Source organism: Euphorbia lathyris, chromosome 10 (assembly GCF_963576675.1).
Source record: "Euphorbia lathyris chromosome 10, ddEupLath1.1, whole genome shotgun sequence".
Classification (NCBI taxonomy): domain Eukaryota; kingdom Viridiplantae; phylum Streptophyta; class Magnoliopsida; order Malpighiales; family Euphorbiaceae; genus Euphorbia; species Euphorbia lathyris.
The window spans coordinates 42811772-42823465 of NC_088919.1; the positions used below are offsets into that span (position 1 = coordinate 42811772).

The 11694-nt window shown below is 37.8% G+C and overlaps 1 protein-coding gene across 2 annotated transcripts; it reads right to left on the reverse strand.

Annotated features, from left to right (window-relative positions):
- Positions 1-1989: 1989 nt before the first annotated feature.
- On the reverse strand, positions 1990-5007 carry LOC136208728 (SWI/SNF complex component SNF12 homolog). Of its 2 annotated transcripts, XM_065999856.1 has the most exons (3): positions 4900-5007; positions 2746-4807; positions 1990-2325 (listed from the first exon to the last, which is right to left on the reverse strand). In XM_065999856.1, the coding sequence occupies exons 2-3, from the start codon at positions 4341-4343 to the stop codon at positions 2253-2255; spliced, it is 1671 nt and encodes a 556-aa protein (XP_065855928.1). In that variant the 5' UTR covers positions 4344-4807; positions 4900-5007; the 3' UTR covers positions 1990-2252. The 2 variants fall into 2 exon arrangements, with proteins under 2 accessions (XP_065855928.1, XP_065855929.1); XM_065999857.1 differs by having other exon boundaries at positions 2746-4963.
- Positions 5008-11694: the final 6687 nt, after the last annotated feature.

Sequence of the window (11694 nt, forward strand, 5' to 3'; positions counted from 1 at the left end):
TCTTCCTCTCTTCTCTTCTTCTTCTTCTTCTTCCTCCTCTCCTCTTCTTCTTCTATTTTTTTTTTTTAATTTCGAACCTCTCCTCTTCTTCTTCTATTTTTTTTTTTAATTTCTGAAATCGAGACATTACGTCTGAAATCCAGACGTTCAACGTTTAAAATCCTCCTCCTCCTCCTTCTTCTTCTTTTTCTTCTTCTTTTTTCTTCTTCCTCCTCTCCTCTTCTTCTATTTTTTTTTAATTTCTGAAATCGAGACGTTACGTCTGAAATCCAGACGTTAATCCTCCTCCTCCTCCTTCTTCTTCTTCTTTTTCTTCTTCTTTTTTCTTCTTCTTCCTCTCTCTCCTCTTCTTCTTCTTCTTTTCTATCTTTTTTTCTTTTTTTTTAATTTCCAGAATTCTGGAAATTAAAAAAAAAGAAAAAAAGATAGAAAAGAAGAAGAAGAGAAGAGAGAGAGGAAGAAGAAAAAAGAAGAAGAAAAGAAGAAAAAGGAGAAGAAGAAGAAAAGAAGGAGGAGAGGAAGAAGAAGAAGAAGAAAAAAAAAAGAAAAAAAAAAATATATATATATTTTTCCAACTCTACCCCTTGCCACGTCAGCAACTTTAACACTGTTAAGCCAATTTCCGTTTTTTGGGTAACGGCGAAACCACGGTCCTTTTTTTTTTTGTAAAACCAAACCACAAGGATTTTTTTGGAACAACATCAAACCACAGGGGTTTTTTTTGGAATTTACCCTTCAAATTACATAAATTAGAATAAATATGTGATGTTCCATGCCCCAATAGTTTGGGGCTTGGGCGGGCAAACGTTACATGAAAAAGTCAATTTAGACTCCACCAATTTAGACTCAACGGATAAATATAGACTTACTGTTTACAAAATAACACCAATTTAAGTCCTAATATCAGTAGCGTGTTTTGGAGCCGCACCAATCTACACCTTAGAATGTTTTGGAACCGAGCCGCACCAATCTACACCTTAGAATGTTTTGGAGCCGCACCATAGCATTATAATGAGACTAGATCTAACGGTGAATGACCAAATTCATTTGGTCATTCAAGTCCATGTCAACTCTACTGGTCCTAATATAGGTTTAACATTTACATAACACGTCATTCGTGTTATTCTGTTAACTTCTAATTTCCTCTCCACGTAGAGTTGGCAAAAATTAACTGGATAATATGAATGACCTATCACATTCCATTATCAATGTCTAAATTAATACTCTTTTATAAATGTCTAAATTGATACTTTTTTTTAAATATTAAGCTTACATTGATGTTATTTTGAACCTAAATTAATACTCCAAAGAAAATCTTAAACCTATTTTAATACCTTACAACAACAACAACAAAGTCTTAGTCCGAAATAATTCGGGGTCGGCTAACATGAAAAAGACAACCTAACAAGCTTATCTATTCTTTCTATACTGTTCTTTCTATTTCACCAACAGGGAAATAGAAAACATCTGAATATTTTCCCATCATCACTAATTCAAGTGGGGATAGCATTACCCATTTTCACTCACTCAACACTAGTTCTGCTATTATTTTAAGGGTTAGAATTTTATACAAAAAAAAATATAATATTATGTAATTTTATAAAAACAACCCAATTGACACAATCAATTTTCTTATATTTGTATTGTATCACATATTATGTAAAACATATAATATAACTCAATTACCCGAACTAACACCCCAATAACAATTCCTCAATGGGGTCAAGGACACCCGATTTTCAATTTGGAAAGCGACAACAAACGTGACTTTTGAAATAAGACCACGTGTGTGTATACAATTGAACGGCCTCATTTTACATTACAACACATGCAAAATGACACATCAACAAATTTGAATTTACTCCTAAAGGGCGCTCAAATTTGGCTTTTCAGTTCAAGTCTTACTGCAACACAGGAGAAAAAGACATGCTCCTAAACAACCCTTTTATCCCAATACCCATACCATTGCATACTCAAAAACAGTCAAAATAGCATCAACAGCACCAAGCTCTCCCTATCATTCACAGATTAACATAAAAGCACAAGCTCTGGAGCGAAAATGAGTCAAGCTGGTATCATAACAATTACACCTAAATGCACTACAGTGCATATTTTGTTGTTTTACATAAGCATGTACTTCTTTACTTCATTCATGGCCATTAACAATTTAGAGTGATCACAAATAGCCACACTTTCATCAAATGGAAGCTTTAAATATACAGATGCTAAGTAAAAATGGCAGCCAGATCAACTCACATGCTTCCGGGAGCATCACTTCCTGCAGCTGGCTTACGATTCAAGTACCGAATAACTGCATCTTCAACCCTGTTTCATTCACAAATTCAATTCAAATCATTTCTCATCTTCTTTTCAGCCATTACGTGAAGAAGGATACATTAAAATGAAATAAAATGTACAGGCTTCTAGACTGACTGCAACATCAGCCCATTCAAACCTCTCTTTCTCTATCACCCCTGCCTCAATTGAGGCTACCGTCCAAAACGAATTTAATAGCATATTGGAAGTGATGAAGTGAGAAAGCAGTTAATTTAACATAAGGTTTTCTGCTACTAATAAATAAACTTAGATGGGGCATTCTCTCTCTCCGAAATTTTAGACGAATCTTGAAAATGAAAGTAGATCATTAAGTTTACTCATCATATCTTAAGGGTAGCAACAGTAGTGATAATAGGGAAGTGAACAAAAGGAATTATTTCAAAAGAAAATAAACTTTGCCAGACATACCAAGGTTGGTTGAAGAGATCTGACCGACGCTCTTTTTCTGCACTTCGGCTACCTTCTCCAGCCACGAGCTTCAAATCCCTTCCTTGAGATTCAATCAAAGCATTAATAAACTCCACAGGCGATTGGCTGAAACCAAGGAAGAACGCACGCCTCCTGCGGTGTTCATGAATTTTTCTTATAGCACCACAAATTGCTTCGTCGCAGGTCTCTATCTCTTTGTTCTTCTCTGCATTGGCCAACAAGGCGGACAATTCCCTCTGTATAGGGAAGGGTACATCAACAACCACATCATAGCATGCAGTTCCAGCTGGACTATTTCCCGAAAGCTTTATCTTGTGCTCCAAAACTATTGGTTGAGGAGGAAATAAATGCTGCGATATCTTCTGTGAAACCATGGTGAACTTCATCTTCACTTCCCCGAATACTTTCTGAAGAGGTGGATCACAATGGAAATAAGAAGGGTCCTCTGGATTTTGCAGTTTCCTAGCCTTCACATAATGCCAGATTGCAGCTATTATTCTAGGTCGGGTGTCAACCTCTATACCAAGAACCTCCATCAAGGCTGGAGAGAGCTTAAATTTCTCAGGAACATAATTCATTTCCAACCGTATGGTAACTGTGAATTCTTTCTCCCCCTTTCTCTTCACTTCAAAACCCTCATGAGGTGCTGGTGTCCGAGAATTCTCCCATACAATCATATGATTATCAGGATATAATCTCTGATCCAACATGATGCTAACTCTCTTGAAGAACGCTGAGAACTTTGGATACAAGGGATTTGGTTTCTGAGCTACTCCAGGCTGGTCAGGATCTATTCCCTCTTCCAAGATTCTCCCCACAATCTTGAGAGTCCAAGTTGGAGGATCAGCATTTGGCTTCTTGGGAATTGTTCTGATCTGATTGGCAAATGTATTAAAAACATAAATTCGAAGTGTCTTTTGAACACAAGGAGGACTTTTGAGAGCTTCTTGAATATCAACCTTCTTTCTAGCTAAAGCAGCATCAACACGAGCCTCAAACTCAAGAAGCTGAGTGTATAGAGCAGATTCAGGCAGAATTGCTGCAACTCTCTCATGTAACTGCTTTTCTGGGAGCTTTTGCTTCTTCCTACGAGCTGCAGGGGTAAGATCCATATTTTTCAATGGGGAAACCATGTTTTGCATAGGAACACTAGGAGGACGAACTGGTGGTTTTTGAGGTAGTCGCTTCATCAAGTTACCAGGAGTTTGAAACGACGGTGACGGTGAACCTAAATTAGCTATGCCAGCATTCTGGGCTTGACTAAGAGACATCCCCTGCGCCTGCGCCTGCAACTGTGCTTGGAATTGAGCATGAACATGTGCAGCATGAGCTGCTTGGGCCTGTGCTTGTGCATGAGCCTGCTGTGCTTTCAACTGTGCCTGGACAGTGGCCTGCGCTTGGGATAGCTGGAACTGACCCTGAAAGCCAGTGCCAATTTGTGCCGGGGATTGTGGTTGTGAGAATGCTGGGTTCATAGACATAGATGGGTTGACCATTCCCGCATTTCCAAAAGGTGATGAAGATTGACCATGGCTCTTGGACGGGTTATTATTATTGTTGTTATTATTCACAGACATAGCTATCACTATCACACTACCTAATAAAATACAACAACAACGACCTCTAACTATCAAATATCTTAATCAAATTGCATGACTCCAAAATCTGTTACCAAACCTAAAAAAACCACCATCAATACGAACTCAAATCAAATTTCACCAAAACCCTAAAACCCAGCCTAACCAAGATAATCAAAATTCCACAAGAATCAAACCCTCAAGGCCCCCATTTACTTCAGATAAAGAAAAGACAATGAAATGGGAATTAGAATCCCATTCCATTTAATTACAATCTCAAGAATACTGATATTGGGGAATCAAACAACTGAAGCGCCCACGGGCCAAAAACAAATGAATTGTAAAACCTTAACTTGTGCTGCTAATCGAATCCCACTACAATGCTTCGATTGGTTTCTGCTCTTTGCAACTCCAACAAGAAGTACCCACGCTCAGCACAGCTCCGTCTCCCGAAATCACTCAACCTACAGATCGAAGAATTGACCAAGAAATTAGAAAGCTTGAACCTGGATAGGTGCGGCAGCCAAGGAACAAAGGAAAAAGAAAGAGGGCATACCAGAAGAAGGAACAAGCTCAGCTCAGGTTAGCTGGGTGTGGAAATTTGAGAGCGAGAAGGGCACAGAGAGAGAGAGAGAGGGCTCCTGCCCTAGTTGTTGTTGATGTTGAATAATGGGCTGGGCCTACTTCGAGTATAATGACAAAGCCCAAATCCGATCATAGACCACTTTTTTTTATCATGAATGTATAACAAATTTTTACCAATATAGAATAAGATGAATCATTTCTCGGACTTTTTTGTAATAATATCTTTTATAAAGATTAGATATTGATTTCTATTATTTGGATGTTTATAAGAAATAATGAATATGAACCTCAGAAAATATTAAACTTCATTAAAAAAAAATGCAAATATTAGACCTGTTCATACAGTTCATAGATCAGGCTGGCTGGATTTAATGGGTTTACACATATTCATCTGTCATACTCAGTGAATTTCATAGATTTACACTTAAAAATATTCAGTGCAAGCTAACTCTAGCTCGTTATCAACTTATGAAACTCATATTTGAAAATTAAATTTCATACTCAGTCTATATGAACTTATTAAAAATAATTCAGTTTCATGAAGGTTTCACCATGTGAAATTTGGTAAAAAAAAATTACTTTTAACTCCATTTCGATGTAGTTTGCACACATGATATATTCATATCTTCTCATTAATGTTGTCATTGTTATAAATGCAATGTTTTTATTTTTGTGGAACAAATCTTGTAGTATACTGGGTACGTACTATACGAGTGATGCTATTGCTAGATATTTAGTTGCTTTATAGTTCAAGTTCATGGATTCTACAAGTTTTGATGCCATTGTACCGTGTCCAATGTTTGTAAAAAATTATAATCATTAGTCGGATAGATATGGCTCTCGATGATTAATCGGGAATTAATCAGATTTGAATTTTTATATTTTTTATTTATTAATCAAAAAATTATTATATACATTAAATAAAAATATATATTATAATATCCAAAATAATAATAATAATTTAAAATTATTTAATATAGAAAAATACATTTATTTATAACATATATCTTTAAAAATGTGTAAACATCAATATTTTAACAACAATGTCCATTGAAATAACTCAAACAAATAAAGCATATTGTTCACAAGTAATATAATTCCCCAAAAGCTGTGAAACAATATCCTTAAAGTTTTAAATCATATCAGCCTGGCGAAATACACAATAAATAAATACAGATCACGTCGACGGGAGGATAAGCACAGATGTGGCTAACTGGGAACCTTCAAAATGCGGCCTTAAACTCAATTTTGACGCCACGTTCAGCCCAGGAACAAACAGAATTGGAATGGAAGCTGTTATCAGAAATGAAAGAGGAAGTTTTGTGGCAACAAGATACGGTCCGATTCTAGGGAATTTCAATCCAACGATGGCGGAAGCAATCTCTTGCCGTGAGGCTCTAAGCTGGATTAAGGAGAGGGGTGATGAGGATATATGTGTGGTGGGTGATGCACAAATTATTATAAATGCATTATGTCAAGAAGGCATAGAAGACTTATCAAGTTTGGGGATAGTTGTTGATGATTGTCGGGCTTTAGCATCCTCGATCACTCAATGCAAATTTTGTTTTGTACGCAGAGGTGCTAACAAAGTTGCGGATACATTAGCAAAACTAGGTATGTCTTCACCATCTTTGATTGTAACCAATATTGTTCCCTCACCCATTGTAAGCCTGACGCCTTATTGAATATTAATTAATATCAATCTTTCATTCAAAAAAAAAGTTTTAAATCATATCATGAAAATAAGTAGATAACGCAATTAAACCAAAATATATGAAAATAATAAATACAATTCACAAATAACCCTACGACAATCTTCAAAAGTGAATTATAATAAAGTAAAATAATAATAATAATAATAATGAAAAAACGATTTTGTTCATCATCGCTTAGGCGGTGCCTAAGCGGTCTAGGTAGAGTCTAGCCGGCTAAATTTAAAAATCCCCTAAGACAAATGCTTAGAGGAACTAATTGGAGACAATCAGGGCAAATTTTCGATTTCGATTTCGAACACCTAGACTAGGATTAGGTGGTCCAAGCTTTAAGGATATATAGATTTCATATAAACAAACATTAGAACATACATCTATAAGATATTTAATGCTTTGTTATATAATATTAACTATATATATCGTGACTTTCACATAATTAAATTAGAGAAGCATCTCAAACAAGCACTACTACACAGTTGTTGAGCCATGATTTGAGATTAGCGGGGGCTAATTGTAGTCTTGGCGAGAGAGGGCGGATTTTGATGCCGAAAACACAGTAAACCGTAAAAAAAGGAGGATTGAAAATAAATAATAAAGAAAGAAAGAAATCTTTCAAACTTCAGGAGAGAGGGGGCTAATACGGAGGCATCAACTTACTCTGGGTTTCGCTGGAGGCCCCCTTCCCCTCAAAGCACTAGGTTGCCCCATCACTAGCTATAAAGTTAATAGATGCATCATCGGTTATAATGGCCTGTTTGGTTCAACTATTCATTTCTAAGGTTTGTTGTTGTTGGATGTTTTTTATTTGGTGTTCGTAATTGATTGAAGTTAGCTAACTTTCCTTTTGAAATAACTATGACCAGTTGTTTCTCAATCCTAACGAAATAATTTTATCCCAATAATTTTATTCTACTATTTAGAATGAAAATAAAAAGGAGCTAACAAAAATCAAAAGGAAACAATAGTCAATATGTGATTATCATCTATTGTTAGTACACTTTGACTTCATGTTAAAAAAAATCAAAATATATTTATGGTTTTTGCTACTAGAAAACCTGGATGCTTTTTTTTTACCAATCATAAAACAGTTGGTTAGTTTTGTTTTATTCTTTTTTTATTGAAATACGGACCTAGCTCAACGGGAATCCCAACCAGGTTGGCACCCCCGAAAAGGCAAAGAACCAAATATATAAATGAAGAGATGAAAAAAGTATGAAACCAGTACAAAGAATGTTTTAAGAAAATCTAAACATATCCCTACCAAGGGCATTATCTCTAGCAAGAAAGGAGCAGAAGTCTGGAAGGGTATTCCACATTTGTAAATCTGAGGCCAGACGTCCATAATTAGCAAGAGCGTCTGCCACTTGATTTCCCTCACGGAACACATGGGAGACAACCACCTGTATATGCGTCATTGAATCTAAACAATTTAACTAATCCACATGCATTGTCTAGGGAATGATCTGTGCATGGGCACGGAAAATTCGAATAACGTAAGTCGAGTCACTTTCAATCCAGAGACGAGTCCATCCACGTGACCTCGCAATCGAAACTGCAAAAATAGCAGCTTGCAATTCCACCATGTATACCAAAGCACAATCAAGGGGGAAGGAAAATGACCCAAGAGGACGCCCCTGACTATTTCGAAAAACCACACCGCAACCAGCTCTACCCGAGATCACGGATGCATCAGTGTTAGCTTTAATCCAATCAGACGGAGGGGGCTGCCATCTAACTTCAATGATTCAAGTGGCCCTATGACGACGAGCATTTAACCCGAGATTATGGAGAATTGATAACTCCATAACAGAATTCCATACCGATCTGTTGCTGATTCTATCAGAGCTACGAATAGCAGACCAAAGATAGTGTAATTCCTCGTGAATGTTTGGTGGCTTGCTCTCAAAAATATCAGCATTTCTTACAGACCATATCAACCAAATAGCGTTGACAAGCGCGACCTGCCAGAGGGAAAGGACTTGCGAACTGAACTTGTGTGAGAAGGCGTGTTGTATGAGGGTCTGTAGAGAAGAATCAAGTACAAGTCTTCTACCAAATAAAGCTGATATGTTGAACCAGATTTGGGAAGCAAAGGGGCAATGAACAAGCAAATGGTCACTCATCTTATAAGCCATTAAATAAACCGGACAGCGAGATATTAGAGGCAGACCTCTAGCATGGAGCGCGGCATAAGTTGGTAAAGAGCCCCAGTATGCACGCCAGCAGATCATGGAGTGTGATGGCTGAATAAAAGGTTTCCAAATTGACTAAAAACCCAAAGGCAAAGCCGGAGGAGCACGTAGCCAGTGATAGAATAACTTTACCGTGAAGAGGCCATTGCTCGCAGGTCTCCAAAAACATAAAACCTGTTCAGAGCCATTTCCATGCAAATTCCGGATGCGCTGCTGCAACGGACTAGCCAGCATCGAAAGATCCCGCCAGTTGCCATTTTCATAAAAAAACTGAGATTCTATCAGTGAGCTTCAAACGGTCTGACATAGAAATTCCAAGCTGTTCAGCCAGGGGCGGCAAAATCAGTTCCGAATTCCAGAATGACAACTCAGAAGATGATCCAAATGACTAAAAACAATTCTCCCGTAACTTGAGATAGGCGGCATTGACAAACCACCAAACAGACGATCGCTGTAACCGAAACTTTGGTAAACCAGCCCTGTTTAGAAAGCGCGTCCTCAACAAATTAAAGCATAAAGAATTAGAGGAGAGAAAACCTCACGCCAATTTACCACTCATAGCCAAGTTAAGGGTCGAGAGGCTTTTAATACCTAACCTTCCTTCCTTTAAGGACTTTAAGTAAACCTTCTAGGGAACAGTAACAAGCTTTTTGGACAAAATTGAACCCGTCCAAATGAAATTCCTCATGTGTCTATTGAGTCTATTTAGCAAACTCACAGGCCATTTGTAAACCATAAAGGTGTGGATCAAAGAGCTAGTGATAACTGAAATAATAAGTGTCAGCCTACCAGCCATAGAGAGAGACGTCCCCGCCCAGCGCGAGAAAGAGAGAATAATTCTATCCGCAGTCGTCGCAAGGTATTTAGCTCTTGGGATCCCTTGAAAAAGAGGAACGCCCAAGTAATTAAACGGGAGAGATCCAATTTTGATTCCAATCAGACCCGCCAATATGTTCCGATGTCTGAGTAAGATCGAGTCCCCGAAGAAAATCTCAGAGTTTTGCCAATGCACTAATTGTCCAGATAGAGAGCCATATAAATCAAAAATATCCATGAGAGCATGGATGTTCGAGATGCTTGCCCTGCATAAAACTAAAATATCATCTGCATAAAACAAGTGTGAAGGCATTACAGAAGAAGTGGAATAACCCATCGGAGACAGCGACCCACGCAAGGCATGAGCATTGATAAAACGGCTAAGGAAATCCTCCACTAAACCAAATAGAAGAGGAGAAAGTGGATCTCGCTATCTTACCCCTTAAGAACAAGAGAAATACCCCGCAGATCCATTAGCAGTGAGAATCGAGATATGAGCCGAAGAGAGTATCGCATGAATCCAATCAATGAATTGAGAGGAAAAACCAAACGACTTAAGAACATCAAGCAGAAATTGCCAGTTTAACGTATCAAAGGCTTTCCTAATGTCCACCTTCAGACACATGTTACCACCAAAACATTTTTTTTGAAGAGATTGACACCTTCAGAAGCGATTGAAATGCACTGATGGATTTGGCGCCCTTTTATGAATCCAAATTGATTCTTTGTAATAATTCAGCTAGCAATAATGGCGAGCCTATCAGCTAAGATCTTTGAGATAATTTTGAACGTGAAATTGCTCATAACAATCGGCCTATACTGTTCAATTATCGAGGCTCCAGGGACTTTTGGGATAAGTGCCATCAAGCTTGAATTCAACCCACCAGAGATTTTCCCATGCTGAAAGAACCACTGAACCATTTTACACATGTCACTACCCACAGTGCTCCAATAGGACTGAAAGAAATGACCGGTGAAGCCGTCAAGGCTAGGAGAGCTAGAAGGATCCATGGAAAAAACCGTATGTCAGATGTAATCCTCATCAGGGCAGGCGGTTAGAGAAGTGTTCTCAAAATCCGTCACAAGATGATGAACCATATCAGAAACTAGAGACAAATCCACTGGATTCCCACCCGTGCTGGCGAACAGGTTATCATAGTAAGAGATAATATGATTAGAAATAATATTTGGGTCAGTGTGAGAAACCCCATCAATTGTTAAGGCAAAAATTCCCACGTGCGATTTGCGCATCTGATGCGCCTCACGGCAATCACACCGCAAGGCTCACTAAGGGATAAGTGTACCCCGTCGTTATCAAGTAATAAAATCTGGAAAGTCCAGGTATCGAATCCACAGGATTTATTCCTGCAAGTATCGAGCTACTTGGTCTCAGGTGTTATCTAGGCTGTGTGGGTTTTGAGTTGGTTTTGTTTAAGTTAATCTACTCCTAGTTGAATTACTTTACTCCTAGCTAAGTTATTTTAATTCTGATTACGTTATTCTACTCCTAATTAAGTTAAACTACGCCTAATTAAGTTAAACTACTCCTAGGTGATCTTTCACTAATGCAATTACCCGAAGGAACATGGTATGAACGATAATAATGAAGATAGATTATTAGGTCAATTGATTAAAAACCTAATCTAAGTCACTTGTATTCAAGGCGATTAACCCTACTTACCCTCCTGAAGTCCCTAGTGCGCGATTCCCTTCTAAGGCCGAAACTAGGTCTAAGGCTCAGCAATTTGGGCTTAATCAACTAAGGGGTCGTCAATCTCCTAGGCTCTGACTATGTCAGATTCAGCTCACAATATGTGCCAACTAGATTTTGGGGCTTTTGAATGAGTTAAACCAATTGAATAAAGCGTAAGACAAAGATTAAATAAATAAATCATTGAACAGAATAAGAGCTAAAATATTATTAAAGATGAAGAACATTGTCACGGGATACAATTAGCCTAGGATTCATAGACTGTATCAAGGGATAAAAACATAATTAGATGAAATGAGATAAGAAAATCCCTTTCAGGGAACCTGTCTACCCTG